The 19233-nt window shown below is 32.3% G+C and overlaps 1 protein-coding gene and 2 non-coding genes across 4 annotated transcripts; 1 reads left to right on the forward strand and 2 right to left on the reverse strand.

Moving 5' to 3' along the window:
• The first annotated feature begins 2426 nt into the window (after positions 1-2426).
• LOC112094350 (putative disease resistance RPP13-like protein 1) lies at positions 2427-19187 on the forward strand. Of its 2 annotated transcripts, XM_024174979.1 has the most exons (3): positions 2427-5245; positions 18699-18770; positions 19050-19187. In XM_024174979.1, the coding sequence occupies exons 1-2, from the start codon at positions 2582-2584 to the stop codon at positions 18768-18770; spliced, it is 2736 nt and encodes a 911-aa protein (XP_024030747.1). In that variant the 5' UTR covers positions 2427-2581; the 3' UTR covers positions 19050-19187. The 2 variants fall into 2 exon arrangements, with proteins under 2 accessions (XP_024030747.1, XP_024030748.1); XM_024174980.1 differs by lacking the exon at positions 19050-19187 and having other exon boundaries at positions 18699-18950.
• On the reverse strand, positions 13553-13624 carry TRNAT-GGU. Its single transcript has one exon. It is a non-coding gene; the product is annotated as a tRNA-Thr (tRNA).
• On the reverse strand, positions 17937-18007 carry TRNAC-GCA. The gene has a single exon. It is a non-coding gene; the product is annotated as a tRNA-Cys (tRNA).
• Positions 19188-19233: the final 46 nt, after the last annotated feature.

Here is a 19233-nt window from a genome sequence, read left to right on the forward strand (position 1 = left end):
TAAAGTTTAAGTTACAGTGGCGGCCTCATAGGAGGGTCGTCACAGTATACACGACATAACATATGAGCCATGCATTTCTTACTTCACATGAGCTACTCAAAAATGAACTCCAACTTGTATCAAATTCATGGGCTTTAAAAAACTCATGCATTTCTTACTTCATATTGGCTACCTAGAATGTGTGCATAAGATTGAGTTTATATGAACAATATATATTAAAATAAAATAAAGAGTGATGCATTGCTAGTCATTGTACAGTAATTTTTGATAAAATTTGATGTTTATTAACTTTAAAAAATAAAGAATAATATACTAGAACAAAAATAGAGTACGAATTTCAAAAAAATTAAGAAGATACTCATGTTTATGCTACGTAATTTCTTGATACTTTCTGAGGCTTTAAAAAATAACTTTTTGAAAAATATGTTGAATGGCCTACCACAACCTACCAGCCGTCGTGGAATTTTGGTTCAAGGTCGCAAAAGTCTTTGGGCAGGTCCTACATATTTATTTAAGATTCCACAGTAAATTTGAGTGGTCAAGTCGTTGTCCACATGCATTGAACAATGAAAGGCTTTTATTAATTATCAAAAAAAAAAAAAAAAAAAGGAAAGGCTTACTTTCTTTTGTTTGTGTCAGATCTCAAACACTTCTCGCGCTTGTATTCAGATTCTGATCTTTCTCCCATTTTGCCATTTGCTTTCTTTGAATCTTCGGCTGTGCAAACTGCAAACAGAACTGATTAAGAGAAGATCATGGCTGCTGAGTTGGTGGGTCCCAACTGCTTACTCAAGTCAGTTTTCTTGGCAAGTTTTTCAAGTACGAGGTGGAAGAGAACTCAAGAACTTCATCTCATTAGATTGTGTGCAGAATTTTTTGTCATCAGTGATCTTCTCAAATCCCATTGTGGTCTCAAATCCCAAGTACGTAGGAGATTTCGCTCTAAATCTCGTTAAATCTCGCGTATTGTGTTCTTTGAATTCTTGATTGAGTTTACTGTACCATTGATTTGTTTATCCGTTCATGAATTGAGTTATTTGCTTACAATTTTTGTTTTGAGTTTAAATAGACAAAGTTGATTACAATTAAAAAAACATCATAAATTGAGAAACAACAATTAAAAAAAGAGATTGTAAGAGACAATAATTCAATTTCTGGTTCGAAAATTACATTAGCTTATCATGCAGAATTAAATTGCTCTTCGAAGAAAAAAAAAAAGATTAGCCGAGACAAAAAAACAAAAACAAAAAAGTTTATATTATGAAATGGGCCATGGAAAATGATGGCCACCTCCATTAGCTGTGAGAATCTAATTGCTACTGCTTTTCTAATAAAGACAACACGTAATAGATAAAAATAAAAAGATAAAATCATTTTGAAACTCTCTAATATAACAAAACATCTTATTGGTATCATATTTTTTTGATAATATTATAATAATACTTTCAATTTTAAAGAAACATTTCTTTTAGAATTAGTATGTTGAATTTTAAGAAAAAAAAATGTTCATTCTATCCTTCTTAGTTTCTATTTAATTAATAAAAAGACAATTTAAACATTTTAAGTCTTAAAATAAGTATTAAAGTACTAAAAAACGGTTCTTTAAAAATTAAAATATTATTTTAATGTTATTGAAAATACATAGTATTATTGAGGTGTTTCGCTATATTGCCAAAAAAAAAAAAAAAAAAAAAAAGTTGAAGTCATATTCCTTTAGCCTTTAGCCTTTTCTTCCCACTAATTTGTGTCGGGCATAGAACAACTTCCTTTCAAGAAGCAAGTCGTTTCCACTTGTCGTTTACCATTGTTTGCAGCAGATCTCAAACACTTCTCACGCTTGTATTCACCAGATTCTGATCTTTTACTATATTTCTCCCATTTTGCCATTTGCTTTCTTTGAATCTTCGGCTGTGCAAACTGCAAACAGAAGTGATCAAGAGAAGATCATGGCTGCTGAGTTGGTGGGTGGAGCTCTGCTTTCTTCTTCCCTTCAAGTGTTGTTTGAGAAGATTGCTTCTCCTGAGGTTGTTTACTACTTGACCGGAAAGAAAAGCTCCGGTTTAAGTGTGCTGCTCAGCAAATTGAAGATAAAGCTATCCTCTGTCAATGCGGTGTTGGATGATGCGGAGTATAAGCAAATAAGAAACCGCGGAGTGAAGGATTGGCTCGAAGAACTTCAAGAGACAGTCTTTGATGCTGAAGATCTCTTGGCTGAAATTGAAGCTGATGCTCTCCAGCAAAAGATGGAAGCCGAGTCGAGAACCGGCGGCCTAAGCAAGGTGAGTAACTTCTTTTCCTCTATTTACGATTCAACTGATCGGGAGAGGAAGGCCAAGATTGAGGAGATTCTTGAGAGGTTGGAATATATTGCGAGTCAAAAGGATATCCTTGGTCTGGAAGAGCTCATCATGGAGATAAAGAGTGTGCTGGAAAGATCTCATCATGGAGGTCACCTTCAACATCGTTGGTGGAAGAATCCAGTGTCTATGGTAGAGATGATGACAAGGAGGTAATAATCAAATTGTTGCTGTCAAATGAAGAAGGTCCCGGCGGTAAGATAGGCGTGATTCCAATAGTCGGCATGGGCGGGCTCGGAAAAACCACTCTTGCCCAGCTAGTTTATAATGATGATGAAGTTAAGAAACATTTTGAACTCAAGGCATGGGTTTGTGTCTCTGAAGAATTCGATATTTCTCGGGTCACAAAAACGGTGCTTCAATCAGTGTCTTCAGCTTCTGCTAAGGATGTTACAGACCTAAATTCCCTACAAGTTGAGTTGAAAGAGATGTTCACCGGACGGAAGTTCTTGATCGTTTTAGATGATGTTTGGAATGAGAGTTATGTTGATTGGGAGGACTTGAGGATTCCTTTCAAAGATGGGGCTCATGGAAGCAAGATTATCGTGACAACAAGAAGCAAAAGGGTTGCTACTATCATGGGAACAGTTTCGAGCCATATTCTGAAGGAATTATCAAAGGAAGCTTGTTGGGAACTCTTTGCAAAGCATGCTTCTGGAGCTGGAGACTTTACTGCCCATCGAGAACTAGAAAGAATTGGGAGAGAAATCGTAAAGAAATGCAAAGGTGTGCCGTTAGCTCTAAAAACACTTGGAGGACTATTGCGCTCTACGTTGGATGTTGGGGAATGGGAAAAGATATTGAAGAGTGATATTTGGGATTTTACAGATGAGCAGAGCAAAATTCTTCCAGCTTTGAGATTGAGTTACCATTATCTCCCTTCTCCCTTAAAACGATGTTTTGCTTATTGTTCAGTAATTCCCAAGGACCGTGAATTTGAAAAGGAGGATTTGATCTTACTATGGATGGCGGAAAATCTTCTGGAGCAGCCAAAGAGAAGTAAGAGAATGGAAGAAGTGGGTGATGAGTACTTTAATGATTTAGTATCTAGATCATTTTTTCAACAACAAAGTAACGACAGCCGTTCCATTTTTGGTATGCATGATCTTATCGTTGATTTGGCTAAACATGTATCAAGAAGATATTGTTTTCTCCTAGATGACAACACCTCAAAGGAAATTGCGATGATCAAGCGAGCACGTCATCTTACGTATGCTATGAGTGAGAAGAATTTCTTTGAATTCTCCAATTTTGTTTCTGAAACACCTCGTTGGCGCACTTTTCTTCTACGAGGGGACTTACCTGAGATGAATGCAAATGAGTTTGTTATGAATGCAAGGTGTCTGAGAGCTCTGTCTTTGTCTTGTGTCCGTGGAAAGGTCGAGGTACCTGATTCAATAGGCGAATTAAGGCATCTTCGCTACTTGAATCTCTCGGGGTCTGAAATTGAAAGATTGCCCGAAGCTTTCAGCAAGTTGTACAATTTACAAACGCTGAAGCTGGCAAACTGTCAAAATCTTGCGAAGCTGCCTAAAGATTTTTGTCGTCTCATTAATTTGAGATATCTTGACATCGCTGGAAGCGGCTTACGAGATATGCCTACACAAATGGGTGAACTGAAGAACCTCCAGAAGTTAAGTACCTTCATTGTGGGAAAAGAAGATGGAACCAAAATAGGAGAGTTGGGAGAACTTGCTGGTCTTAGAGGGGAAATTTGCATTAGAGAGTTACAGAATGTAATAAATGCAGATGATGCTTTGGAAGCCCGTTTGAGGGACAAGAACTTTGAGGTGTTGAAGTTGGAATGGGATGTTGATTATGAAACTGATTCCACAGAACATGAAAGGAATGTGCTTGACAATCTATTGCCCAGCACAACCTTGAAGAAGCTTGCGATTAGTGACTATGGAGGCACAAAATTTCCAAGTTGGATAGGCGATGAGTCATTCTACAATATAGTCCATGTTAGACTTTATAACTGCAAATATTGCCTCAGTTTGCCCCCACTTGGTCAATTGCCGTCCCTCAAAGAACTTTATATTTCAGGATTTGATGCAATAGTAAGGGTGGGTCCTGAGTTTTGTGGGAGTAGCTCATCAAGTGCAAAGCCTTTTGCATCGTTGGAAAGCCTAAAGTTCTATAATATGTCATACTGGGAGGAATGGTTAATGCCAGATGAAGCTTTCCCAAAGCTTAAATCGCTTTCTATAAGTCGTTGCAAGAAGCTTACTGGAGACTTGCCTCGCCTCCTTCCATATTTAACAGAGTTTTCCATCTGGGCATGTCCAGAACTTGCTTCTTCCCTACCAATGATGCCAATCGTCAACAATGTAGACCTTGAAGACTGTGAGAAGATTACTGGGTATGATGTTGTAGAATCGTTTGGGTGTCTTGAAGGTCTTGGAATCAGCAAGTGTCTTGAGTCAACAACTTGTAGGTCTCTTCCTGCTGGCTTGAAGATCCTTGTGTTCAGGAATGGCCAGAATTTAGAGATTCCTCTGCTCAACTTATATGACTGCCCCAATCTGACTGAGATTTGGATTATCAATTGCGAAAAGGTTATCAACTCCGGAATGAGATGGAACTTGCAAGGAATTCCCAATCTTACAACATTTAGAATTACTACTTGTACATTTGAAAATAATTTGGAGTCATTTCCAGAGGAAGGGCTGCTGCCTAGCACTATCACAGAGCTTCAAATCTGGGATCTTGAATGGCTTAAAACACTGGACAGCAATGGGCTTCAACAACTCACCTCTTTAACTTCACTTTCTATCGGAAATTGTCTTAACTTGCAGACAATTACAGAAAAAGTGCTTCCGTCCTCTCTTCTAAGCTTTACGTTGTATAAATGTCCGTTGCTGGAGGAAAAGTGCGAGAGGGAGAAAGTGTAATGACTGAGAAAATTCCAGACTTTAAATAATACAATTTATTTATTTAAGCCAAGGATTTTCCTAGAAAATATTATGTGACTGAAGGATTTATGGAATCAATAGATGTATTCCTAAATTCTGTAGCAGATTTCATGTTAAGTTCATGTTTTCGATCAAGTAAATTCGATCGATAAATTCTTGCCGTACTTTAAGGCGGAATAATTTTCAGTACAAGTATAGTTTGAGAATCTTAATTTCAAGAATCTCCAAACACAGCATGATGTTAGCAGTGTAAAAAAAAAAACGCACTGACATTTTTAAAAAAAGAGAAAATCCTTAATTGCCAGACAGCTAGGTTAAAGTCAGAAGATAAATACCCATAGTAGAAGGGTATAATGTGAACTCGGGAGTTGACACCGTCAGAAACAACGTCATTTCTGAAAATTAACGCAGGATAGTTAAATTTAGAATTTGTTCAGTCTAGAATTAATTTCAAGACTGTAAACAGTTCAAGATATTACGCGAATAAGAATTTAATGTGATATCCAAAGCAGTCAAGGATTTAACATTTAACTGTAAATAAGCAGTAGAAAAAGGAACCGTCAGAAATGGGAACGAATTCCTGTTAGCTAAGTTACTCTCTTATAGTCAGTATAATTTTTATCAGTTTCTAAGGGAAACTTAAGAAAGTGGACAAGAGTACAATGGGGTAGGTGAGATTTTTTTCTCTCCCTTCCTCCACTTGGCCGGCCATGCATGAAAAAATAGAGCCAAACCTTTGGCTAGTGGAGTGTGCTAGAGGACTTTATGTTAAGGTGATGTGATGTTAGTGGTTGAAGGGGAATTAATGGCAAAGTTGCTTCTTCTTTTCTCCTTCCAAAACCGGCCAAGAAAGGGGGATTTGAACCAAAAATTTGGTTGAATGATGGAGTGGAATTGGTATTAAAAAAATAATTTCCAAGTTGCCTATAAAAGGAACCAACATAGGATAAGCTTCATTTTTTTTCTCCTAGCTTTTTCCCCACTCAAAAAATCCGGCCACACACTCTCCATTTCCTCTCAAATATTTTCTCCCACTCTCCAAAACTTGAGCCCCTAGCACACCATAGAAGAAGAAGAAGGAGATTAAGGGATTCTAGGAGGAGACTAGTCAAGCATTCCTCTAAGGGTAAAGAAACTCTAAATCCTCTCTTTTTCATGTTTTGGGAAAGTTTGAAATAGAGAAATATTCTTCTCAAATTTCCTTATACTCTTATAGTTTCAAGCCATTAACAATCCTAGAGGAGTTCAAGGGTTTTTCAAGAGAAAGAGAGAATTCTTCAAGGGTAAGTTCTTAAACTCCCCTCCATTAATTTCTAGCCAACTTTAAGCTTGGATTTATGGATGTAAATTTGTGGTTCTTGAAGAGATAAGATTGTAATAAGGGTGTGTGAGTTTTATGTTGGTTTTGTGAGTTTTGAGCTTAGTTTGATGTGGTATGTTTATGCTTAATCTAAGTTGCTTATTTTCAAATTAGAGGAAAAATTTTCCGGTGACTTTGACCGCGAAAATGAGGACCATAGAGCGAGAGTTTTTAATGTTTTAAAGCTTGAACTTATAGCCCTGGATGTTTTGAACATTTTCGGTTACTATGACAAAACCTAATTTTAACTCTAAAACCAAGTTTGAAGCCATTTGGCAAAAACGGACAAGCTGTCCAACACAGTTTCGAAAAAAAAACTGGCAGCCACTGGTTCAGCCAAACGGGACCCTTAGAAGCTGAATCTCGATTTTTCACAAAAGTGACAATTTTATATTTCGACGAGATGAAGAAATTTGATGAAGAAAAGATTTTCAAAATCCGACCCTAAGAGGTACTAAAACACAGATTCCCGAAACGGCACAGTTTTTGACTAAAACAGTTTCAAGAAAAACAACAGCTACGGCTTTCAGCCAAACGGGGCCTTTAGAGGCCGAGATGAGAAGCTATACGGCTCAACTCCAACATAATTGCTCTGATATAGCTGGCTCTTTTAGGCACTTGGATATTTCCCAACAACTCCGGTCCATTTATGGTTATTGCTTCTGTGAACATAGTAGCTAAATAATCCCAACGCGTTACATAAGGCAGATATTGTATAATTGTTCGGTTTTCCGCAATTTTTTCCATTCCTCGGTGTAAATAGCCTAATATTGGTTCACAGTCAATAACATCTTCACCATCGAGAGTAACGATGAGTCGAAGAACACCATGCATTGATGGGTGGTGGGGACCCATATTTACTATCATGAGGTCTTTTCTTGGAGCTGGTATATTCATAGGTTTTTCTTTTTCCTCGATTGATTCTTTCATGAATTACTGAAAAGCGAAAATAAGTTCATTAAAATAAAAAAAAATCAAGATCTAATAAATCAAATAATTCAATAATTCAAAACGCTTCCTCAAATTCAAATTAACGCATTTTTGATTCCCGAATATCTAACTGATTAATTAATTCTTTATAACGTATTCTATTGTTCTTTGACAAATAAGACAGCATCCTTTGGCGTTTTCCCAAAATTTTACGGAGGCCTCTCTGAGATAAATAGTCTTTTCTGTGCAATTCCAAATGTGAAGAAAGTTTTCGTATCCTATTAGTGAGGCTTAGTATTTGAAATGTAACAGACCCCCTGTTTTTTTCTTTTTCTTCGTGTGAAATAACCGAGATGAATGACTTTTTTATCATAAAATGAAATCTTCCCCCCCACCGGCCCTTATTGCTTTGCTAGATTTTTTTATTGATCAATAATAATAATGTTATTCATTTTTTTTTTTTTATTTGGCATACACAATACAATAATCTTAATTTTGTGAATAATCTTAATTTTGTGAATAATTTCCAATTTGAAAATTGTATTCGAATAGGTAAACAAAAAGATAGTTGTCTGCACTCACAAAAGATAAAAAATTATATCTAAAATTTAAAAATAAACTAAGAAGATTTTTGCATTATTTCTAGATATTGATATGTCATTAAATTAGTATCGTGTATCATAATGGAATAGAAAACAATATAGGTGTGCATCTATTTGTCTTCATATATGCAATATAGTACGGGAAATAAAATCAATCCGTATTTCACTTTTTTTCAGTACACGCTTAAGTTCATTTTTAAATTGCGGATACATATGTATCCTTACCATACTGAAACGACTGCCATTATTGGTATCAAACCAATAGCGATTCATACAAGCGAAATCTTCTAATCGATAATTAGGCCAAAGAAAGAACTTTAATCTAATTATATTATTTTGATTTATTTTGCTTTTATTCAAAACCGGACTCTTTACCTTATTTTCATTACAAAAAAATGCATTGCTAGGTATACCATTTCTATTCCTAGAATTGAAACAAATTAGAATTCTCAATTCTCTACGATGTCTAGGGGATAAAATAGTTTCAGGAACAAACAAATCATAATGATTTTTGTCTCGATTTTCAGTCATCTTTTGATGTTTTGAAATGAATTCATCAAAATTCTTCGTATCAACATGGCCCTTTTCTCGATACCTTTGATTAATTGTGTGTTTACTTTTATGAACCAACGAAATACCTATAGTTTGATACATAATAAATTGTCCTTCATTTTTTCTAGACAGACGAACTGGTTCAATAAGTAATATTCCCTTTTTAATCAATTCTGTAAGAATGAAATTTTTCTGAATCATTAGAAGATCCAGATTTATTTCTCCCCTTTGAATAGAGGCTATAGTAATTTCTCTTAGGTTTATCGGTCTAAGCAGGGAACAATATACTTTGATGTTATCGATCATTTTTTTATTTAAAGAATCGTCCCATCTCAATTGAAAAAGCAAATACCTTTTTAGTAAGAAATCAAACTCCGCTTCCATGTTGGTCCTGGATTGTTTTTTATTTTTTTTCATCTTTGATACCGCATAATTTTCTTCAATATCTTTTTCTTGATTTGAGAGAGTTGATTCAAAATCTGTTTTGATTCCGCATTCTTTTTCTACTTGATTTTGTTTTTCTAATTCAAGATATTTTTTTTCATTTGAAAATATTGATATAAAGATATCTCTTTTTTTCTTTCCAGTCGTTTTTTTATTTTTATTTCCACTGGCATTTTCATTTACATTAAGATTTAAAAGGAGAAATTTGATTGGTATGTACCATGGTTTAATCTTATACGAAGTATAAAGTATCAAAAATTCTGGGAAAAACCAAAGTTCGAGATTCGATATGGGACAACTTAGTATTTCTTCATTCATTCTCATCCAATCAAAAAGTTTTTTTTTTGATGGATTCATTTCTTGATTTTGATGAATCGTGGGATAAAAAAGATCTTTCTTGTCGATTTTCTCAATTATTTGATAATTATTAGCCCTAGGTTTAGTATATTTATTACTGTTGGCGTCAGTATCCATATTGATCCAGGCCCTAATATCCATTTTCTTTCTAAGACAAAAATTGAGAATTATCCAATCGAAATTTTTTCTATCCGGATTGTTCTTTATATCTATAATATTATCTTCTACTAGATAATTATTGATAGGGATACCTACCAGCATATTAAATAATTTTCGTTTATGTTCGGTATAATTATAAAAAATCTCTTGGTTATTATTTACTTGTAATGGTAATCCATAAATAGATGAGTTTTTCTTATCTTCATAATTAATAAAATTATATGATAAAAGATCATATCTATATTTTTTTTTAACATTTTTTTTTTCGGAGTTAATTAATGGCTTTTTTTCATATGAATCATATTTGTTTAAATGGTTATTTTGAGCTATAGAGTGTTGATTTACTATATTTATACCTTTTTGTGGTACTAATCTAGACTGAGATAAATTATTTTGATAATAACCCCTTAAGCAATTTTTCCATTGATTTATTTCATAATTGGGGATGTTCTTATGTCTTAATTCGGAATGAAATATTTTTTGTGTTCCAAGAAAATAATCCTTTATTTCATTCTTAAGAAAAAGAAAAGCTCCATTATATTGAAAGACAGATCTTAATCTTAACTTATATAAATTAAAAAAGTTAAAACCCCGGCTTTGTGATAATTTGTAAAAGACATATGCTTGTGACAAATAAGATAAATTACAAAAAGTTTCCAAGTTCTTATTATTAATATTAGAAAGTGACTCTTTTATAGTCGAAATAAACTGCGTTATCTTTTGATTTGTTTTATCAATTTTTTCTTGATTTCTTTCATTATTGTAAATATAGTTATTATAGGAACTGGTTTTATTAACAATTTTTTTTAATGATTCAAAAAAATAAAAAAAAAGTTGTGCATTTATTCTAGGAATATTAATGATAAATAAAAAGATATTTCTATATATTCTTTCAATGAAAAATTTTATAAAATAATTTGATTTACGGATTAGTCGAACATTTCTTCTTTTTAATAGCTGCAAAATATTTTTTGGTGATTCCAATCTTTTATCATTATAACTCATTTTGTTAGAACTAATATTTATATGTGGACTTATAAATCCTTTTTTGTTGTCTTTTGAAATTTTTTGTATTTGATTTATGGTTGTGTTTGTTCTATTAGTTAGATCTTGTATTTTTTTTTTTGTTAATGAAAAAGTTGTCCAATTTGTAGATTGAATGTTAATGGACGGTTCATGAATTAGCTCGTTATCGATTATCAAATTTTTTTCTTTTTTGCTTTCACTCAATTCATATAGTTCTATTTCTCTTAATCCAACTAATAGAATTGGGTTCATTTTTGAAAGTTCTTTTATTATTTTTTTTAGAAATACAATATTTTTAATAACCCATTTTTTTCTTTCTTTTGAGACATTTAGAAATAATTTTGTTCTTTCTTTTAAAATTATTAGAATTCTAAAACATTTCTTTTTTAATTTTATAAGTCTTTTTTTGAGTTCTTTAAAAATAGGTTCAAAAAATGAAAGTTGTTTTCTGGGCGAACCAAAAGGAAGTTCAGTTTCCATTCCCCAAACTGTTAAAAAACAAAAATCATTTTGTTGTTCTTTCTTTTTCATTGGATCCTTATAATTGTTTCGTAGCTTAAGCTTAGATTTGTGCCAAGGTTTCAGACGAAAAGGAAATAGGATCTTTATCTGAATACCGTCTATTAACCAGTTTTTCGGAAATTCTTTTTCTGCTAATTGAACACCATTATAAGTGCAGTTAACATGCACTTCTCTTTTCCAATCCTTTACATCCTCCGACCATTCAGGAAATTGAAATAATAGTATACGACCAATATTTTTAACTATTATCAATGAGGGTAATATAATATATTTTCTCAGAATTGATTGGATTACTAATACAAAACCTCTTATTACTTGAGCAACTACAATGCTATCCCAGGTTTCCGCTATTTCTATACGTGCATTCTCCCTTCTTTTTTCTTTTTCTTTTTTTTTATCTTTTGATTTTTTCTCTCTATAGTCTGAAATTTTGAATTCTGGCTTTTTCCATAGCCAATGTTGAAATTTTTTTTTTATCGGCCTCAACATATCAAAAGAAAAATAAACATCTTTGTCGATTCTGTCCAAAAAAGGAAGGGAGTGTACGTTTGCTTGAAAGGTTTTCCAAATAACTGTTTTACGCCTTTGAGCGCGCATTGAGCCTTTGATTATGTCTCGACGAAAATCCGATTGTTGCGAATAACGTATCAAAGCAATGTCGTCCCTTTCATCATTATTATTAGTATCTTGGGAATTACTATAACCATTGGTATTTTCGAGTTCATGATTAAAAATCAATACACGTTTGCATTTTCTTGAACGAATCTGAGAATCCGTTCCCAAAGCTTCTTCGTTTTCTCCCTCCTCTTGTTCCAAATCGTCGATTAATTTGTATGACCATTGCGGAATTTTTTTTCTGATTTCTTTTATCCCAATAGCTTGTTTTCTAATTGTTTTATTGTTAGGATCCGTTAGAAATCTTTCAAATAGAAATCTTATTTTTTTTTCTCGTCCTTCTAAATTAATTCGTAATTGTTTATGTTCAGGAAGTAAATAAAATTTTTTAAAATTTAAACTTGATGTTGGTTTTCCATTAAATTCATTGATTAAGTTCAAGAAAAAATTCATTTCTGTTGATAATAATCTTTTATCAATTCTATCAAATGGTTTTTTTTCTTCAAATTCTAAATAATTAATAATAAGAAAGAGACCGTGGATCTTATTTATCCAACCTCTTTCTATGTAATTTTGTATGGAAACTTTATCTTTGATTGAAAGTGAAAACCTTTTTTTAATTTGTCCACGGTATGCCCCATTCAAGAAAGGATCATATACTTTTGGTAAGTATTTTTTTTTCGTATTATCATGACACAATCTAGGTCTTTTTTCTAGTACATCCAAAATAAGGAATTTACTATCTAGAGCTTTGTCAAGATCCTTGATTATATTTATAAATTTGTTGTTTAGGTTTTTTCTTTTTTGTTCATTAGTATAACTCCAATTATTATATAATTCATCAGAGTCAAGTTTATCTGTTGTGAACAGAGACATCTTTCTTTGTATCATTTCGAAAAAAGTTGACAAACTGGGTGGGTACGTAAAAGATATTCTTTTTTTTCCATCGCTTTCACATGTATGAAAAAAATATTGTGACATTTCATTTTTTACAGCATTTTCAAATTTATCGTTTTTGATATAACGAAATGGACGATTCCAGCGTTTATAGTCGAAAAGAATAGTCACAAGAGGTTTTTCAAACCAGAGGAGTTCTTTTTTTTCTTTAAATATTTCTAACTTCGAATTTTCTTGATTCCGATCCACATCCAGATAATAAGTTTCATAAACGGGTTTATTTTTATATCGTGTCTCTTTAAAATCGATTTTTTCCGGATCCTCCTTTTCTTCCGAAAAAAGGGAAGGAGAAGGATCTTCTTCGGTGGATCCCTCTTGTTCCTGTTTAGTCCCCTTCGTTTCTGAAGTTTTTTCTACATCTCTTTCTTCCTCACTTTCCCCCCTTTCTTCCGTTTCTTTCAGTTTCTTAGTAAGAATGGGTGACGGTATTCTGCCTAAATAGTAGACACAGGTAATAAATAATAGAATACTAAAGATTCGAACCATAAAATTTAAGTAGACAACTTATTATTTTTCAGTATAAACTTAATACTATTCATTATAATATTAAAATATAATATATGATTATTATAAACATAATAGCAAATGTTCAACCTTATAACTATAATTACTATACTATAATAAATAGTATAATTAATAGTATAATGAATTAATATGGTTTCTTACTTATTTATTAAAAAAAAGAAAAATATTAATAAAATCTCTATTCTCCCTTCAAATATGAATACTACCGTGCTAGTTTTATGAAAAAAACAAAGCCCCTTATCGGATTTGAACCGATGACTTACGCCTTACCATGGCGTTACTCTACCACTGAGTTAAAAGGGCATATTTGATTCAATTCCTGAATAAGCCACTAATCACTATGTGTTTAGTCTATATACATATTATATGTATATAAATACATCGTATACGTTATAATATATCTTAAACGTATAGTGGTTCATTCAGGAACGATAAATTTGATTTACATAATGAGTATAGGATATACTTGTAAGTATAAGTAAAAAATTGTAAGTATAAGTAAAAAAAAAGGGGGTTTAGTGATATTTGATTTCATAAATATCAATCAATGCAAGGAATTGTTTCAAGACAGATTCTAATTGCCATCATAACGAAATTCATTTGATTGATACAGGTACCTACCAATTCAACCTAGATCCAAACTATTTCATCGAATCATTAATAAAGCGATTCAGCTTGCCCCCCAAACCAAATTCTTAGAAAAAAAAGAAAAAAAAAAAAAGATTTATTAAATAAAATAATATTAACATTATTAATAATTATTGAAATTATTAATAATATTATTTAAATTCTAAATTTAAAGAAAAAAAGAAAATAGATTTATTTATGGAATTATAAAATGTCGATTAGAATGAACGATTCAGGAATATAAATAATCAAAGAATTCTCTATAATCGTGAAAGACAGAAAGATCCTTCGCGTTGAGTCATACGATTCCATTATATTGACAATTTCAAAAAACTATTCATACTATGATCATAGTATGATGACGGTTGGGCAAGTATGCCCCCATCGTCTACCGGTTCAGGACATCTCTCTTTCAAGGAGGCAGCGGGGATTCGACTTCCCCTGGGGGTAGGGTACTACGAAAGGAAGTTGATCGTGGATTATCACTAAGCCTGGATTGATTCTTCCCGGGTCGATGCCCGAGCGGTTAATGGGGGCGGACTGTAAATTCGTTGGCAATATGTCTACGCTGGTTCAAATCCAGCTCGGCCCAATAATTCGCCGATCCACCATGAAATGATATAAGCCATTTGTTGTTCTCCAGAAATGCTCGATCCCAGTCAAAATCTCTGATATTGATATATCTTTATCCCTATCGCTATTACTCTATTTATTTTTCTTTTTTCCAACAAGTTTTGATCTTGCTAATGATCTATATTCATATCAAGATCTGGAAGTGTAAAGTCTAATGAAAAGAGTAAAGAAAAAAAAGACCTTTTTCATTGAAAGATTGACTATCCAATTAATTTGGAAATAACGACAAGATTATTAGTAATCACTGCCTCTCTTGCTAAAGTTCATATCCATATCGAAAGTATTTGAATAAAAACATAAGAATATGTATACTGTACACCTTATTTTATTATGTTATTTCCTTGGGATTGTAGTTCAATTGGTCAGAGCACCGCCCTGTCAAGGCGGAAGCTGCGGGTTCGAGCCCCGTCAGTCCCGATGGATCCAAATCCAATAAAAAAATACAGCAATTCATCTTCCATTTTTCTGTTCTGTGAAAGAAAGTACAAAGAGTAGAATTTCATTGCCAACAGGAATCCCTTTTCTTTTTATCTTTTTATTTTTTTAATTTCTATTGTTTGGCTTTGTTTGGAACCAATGATAAGTGTAAAAGCGGTTAGATGATACTTCATCAAATGATTGTACAAGGAGGGCGCTAGTTTATAGAAAGAAAGGGTGGAAAAGAATGAAAAATATAAATCAAAGTTAAAGTAAAGGGGTTTTTGATTGTATCAAAATTGACTTTGGAATTCGATATGGATAAAAGATCTTCCTATGTTATATTATTCAATTCTTGACGATGAATCAATTTGTCAGATATTGTTATTCATGATATTGATCCGATTCGATTATATCTCGATGTAATTCATCTCATTGAATTTATAGACAAAAGATTTATTATCTCTATGGGATTAAATCCCGAGTTATTGCGAATTAAAGAAAAACGAAAGGATGAAATTATGGAAGTAAATATTCTCGCATTTATTGCTACTGCACTGTTCATTCTAATTCCTACTGCTTTTTTACTTATAATATACGTAAAAACAGTAAGTCAAAGTGATTAATTTAAATTAAACTTGTGACTTTTTAGTTTTTATCAATGATTGAAGAGAAGAAATAAAATAAAAAGGATTCAAATTTCACGTTTTAAATGAAATCATCGAACTAGAATCAGCAGTATTCTATGAGATACTAGATAGTATGGTAGAAAACGATTTTTCTACCATACTAGTATTATTATTGTACTGTATAAAGTTTGCTGTATGACGATACAGGTTAATTTAATATATATCAATTGACATTATATAGATATAAATTCCATATAGAATGTACATAGTGTCATGTCCCAATCCTATTTCTTTGCTTCATCTATTTCTATTTGATTTATTTGATTTGTGTTGATTCCAATCAATTTGAAATAATCGAAAGACAGCTCTTACTCTTACGATTCTAATTCCTAGATTTCTTATCTTTTTTAATATGAATTCCGATATCCATTGAAAAAAAGAATCAAATCAATGAAAGAAAAAGAGGTATGGGTATAATAAAAGAAAATCAAGTAATCTTCTTGTTAGCATTCCAACAAAGAAGTAATTGATTAACCAGTTGACAGAGTATCCAGAGGTTCCATGGGAACTTCTTCGGATTTCGAAAAGGATTAATAAACCTCACCAATTTTAACCCTTCAACCATTATATGAAATGAAAAAAAAAGACCAGCATAAATAAAATTTTTAAAATAATAAAACAAATGGTAAGTGCGCAATATGTGACTTGCCCAAGACAATATTTTCTTATGTGTAGTATCTCCTTGTACAACCACTATGTCTATGTTGTTTCCCGTAAAAAAGTGTATCCACGTAATGTAATAACAGAACTCTTTTCTCTTTGAAGAGGAAAGACGGAAAAAAATAACAAATAAAAAGTAAAAAAAAAAGTAAAGTATATAAAAGGCTTTCGTTCTTACTCTTACTCATTGTCGATATAGAAAATTTATGAAGAATTCGATTGGAAAAGATTTCATACCATTTGGAGTACTTTCGAAATACGAACATAGGAATAATTGAAATATTTGTTTGATTGAAAGAGTTCATATGTTATTTATAGAATACATTACTCCACTAGAATCCAATACATATAACTTCGAAATGAAAATTTTTTGAAATTCAATTTTTAAATTGAAATAGTGAATTAAAAAAAAAAGTCTTTGCAGAACGATCTATAAAAAAAATTGATACAGTTTGATTCCTAAACTCAATTAGTAGTACTTCTAGAGTCCACTTCTTCCCCATACTACGAGTGAAAGGGAAAAGGTAAAGACTACCATCAAAGCAGCCCAAGCGAGACTTACTATATCCATGTGAATTATGTCCTCGATCTCTATGAAGGAATTATTCAATTATTGTTTACTAATAATAGTAGAATTACCAGCGCAGAGTCAAAAGGGGGTTCTGATCCAACACCATTGATGAAAAAATCCAATAAATCCAATTAGACCAAGTTCTAATGATTATACTAAAAGATCTCTAGTATAATCGGAAAACATTAAGTACAAGCAAAATAGGCAGAGACAGCCCTTGAAGTCTCAAAAGTATCAAAGGAATGTTAATAATATGTCAGAATAATAAGACCTATTCTTTCTTTTGTCGCCCTTCATTTCATTAATTCAAAAGTATAAAAATATAGAATCAAGCTAGATCATTATCTATCGCATACTCCTATTTTATTTCTTTTCGATTTTTCCCTTTTATTTGATCTCAATCTTACCATCTTCGATTGTCGCTATGAACCAATCGAAGACGTCCTATTACGTTCTTGACTCGAGATTATCGAAAAGTTCAAATTTATTTTTGTACTTTAGTTAAGTTAAAACTTTAATATATTAATATATAATATATAAATAAGTAAAAGTATATAAACTAAAAGTTTATATAAATATAAATTTAAGTTAAAGTAAAAGCCAATTAGCCATTCAACCGAATTACTATTGAATGAATGTCAGAGTACTCAGAGACTTTCATGAGTATGTATACAAAGTATCTTCTGCTCTTTCCGCAACTCAAAATTTCATTAGATTCTCCGTCCGGCTATCCAATCTAATTCAAGACCCAGTCAGTAGACACTACATTATCAGTAGACACTACATTAGTAGTGGAAGGGCGCTATCATATCAAACTTTACCAGTTCTTTTTGACGACTATAATCTTTTCCTAAACCCTAGCGAAAGTATTTACAGCATTTTATAGAGTAGAACCCCCCAGATACTTAGAATCAAGCAAGTATCCAGAGTCCTTTTCCTCTACTTGCTTCTGCTGGAAAAAAATTTGGCAAGTTATATCAGCAAAACAAAATAAAGTATTTCGATTCTTTTGTTGATTAGGCGACACCCGGATTTGAACTGGGGAAAAAGGATTTGCAGTCCCCCGCCTTACCGCTCGGCCATGCCGCCAAAACGATATAAAATATATGACAAAATTTCCCCTTTTGCTTCTTTTTTTATTGTACTTTATTTTGAATCCCGTTTTCTTTAATCCCTTTAGATGGGGAATGGATACCGCTCACGCAGTTATTTTCCGCAGTAAGTTTAAGAAAAATCATGTATATGTCTATATGATTCAAAAGTTTCAAGTATGTATGTTTAAAAAGTATACGTACATATGTATGTTAAGAAAACCAAGGTTGTAACTAACAACCCTAGTTTTGAGTATTTAAGTTTTAGAATGTTACAGTACATGCAACAAATAAATGAATTTTAAACATGACGATTTAAATGAGTAATTTTAAAAGGACTTTAAGATGTACTTGAATTTAAGATTTCTCACGAAATCCGTTTTAAAGTCAAATGAGATGGCCGATTGAAATGACTAGTTTTAGAAAAGCTTTTAAAGAGTATTTAAAACAAGAGTTCAAATGCTATTCCATTTGAAGGATATTCCTAAAAGGTTTTATCTTAACTAAAATTAAGAAAAGCTTTAAGAAATTTAGTGATTCACTTATTTGAAATTATTGTTACAAATTATGAAAGTATTCCTTCTTATATCAAAAAAAAAAAAATGTTTCGCATATTTTAAGAAACCCCAGTAAGTACAAGTTAAAAAGTTAGTAACAGTGGCGGCCTCAAAGGAGGGTCGTCACAGAAAGGGGAGTATTGGAACAAGATTGCTCACATCCCCACCATTACCATATATAAATTAACAAGATCCAGATACTAGGTAGCTCTTCATTATTTTACCTTTTTTTTCTTTTATTTGCTATCTTTCCTCTTTCTTTTTCCAGTGAGAATGTGATTCGTACTGCACCTTCACTCTGTAGTTTGGCTAATCAATTTTCGGTCATGAAACATGCTCAAATTGTTTTTCAGGTTTTCTTAACCAATTAATTTAGTTAATATCCATTTTGTGAATATTATCTTAATGGCTGTGAATATTTTTCTTTTTGTTTTTGTTTTTTAGTGACCTTCTGCGTTCAAATTATGTGTCCTTTTAATGCAGGGGAGTTATGAACGTGCCTTTCTTTGATAGTAGCAGAAACAAGTGTGCCTGCCATGTGTGTATGCGTAAGATCATGCAAGTGAGTTTTTTGAGAGAGAGAGAGAGTGTGTGTGTGTGTGTGTGTTAGAGAGAGAGAGAGAGAGAGAGAGAGGTTTTTTTTTTTTTTTTTTTTTTTTTTTTTTTT

The sequence above is a fragment of the Morus notabilis genome, unplaced genomic scaffold, assembly GCF_000414095.1.
Source record: "Morus notabilis unplaced genomic scaffold, ASM41409v2 Scaffold7344, whole genome shotgun sequence".
NCBI classification, from domain to species: Eukaryota; Viridiplantae; Streptophyta; class Magnoliopsida; order Rosales; family Moraceae; genus Morus; species Morus notabilis.

Bases quoted from the DNA above. Each gene is read 5' to 3' on its own strand.
- LOC112094350 (XM_024174979.1), top strand. From the start codon at position 2,582: ATGGGCGGGCTCGGAAAAACCACTCTTGCCCAGCTAGTTTATAATGAT. The intron at 5,246-18,698 runs GTGTAATGACTG...TCGTCACAGAAA, and splicing joins AAAAGTGCGAGAGGGAGAAA to GGGGAGTATTGGAACAAGAT.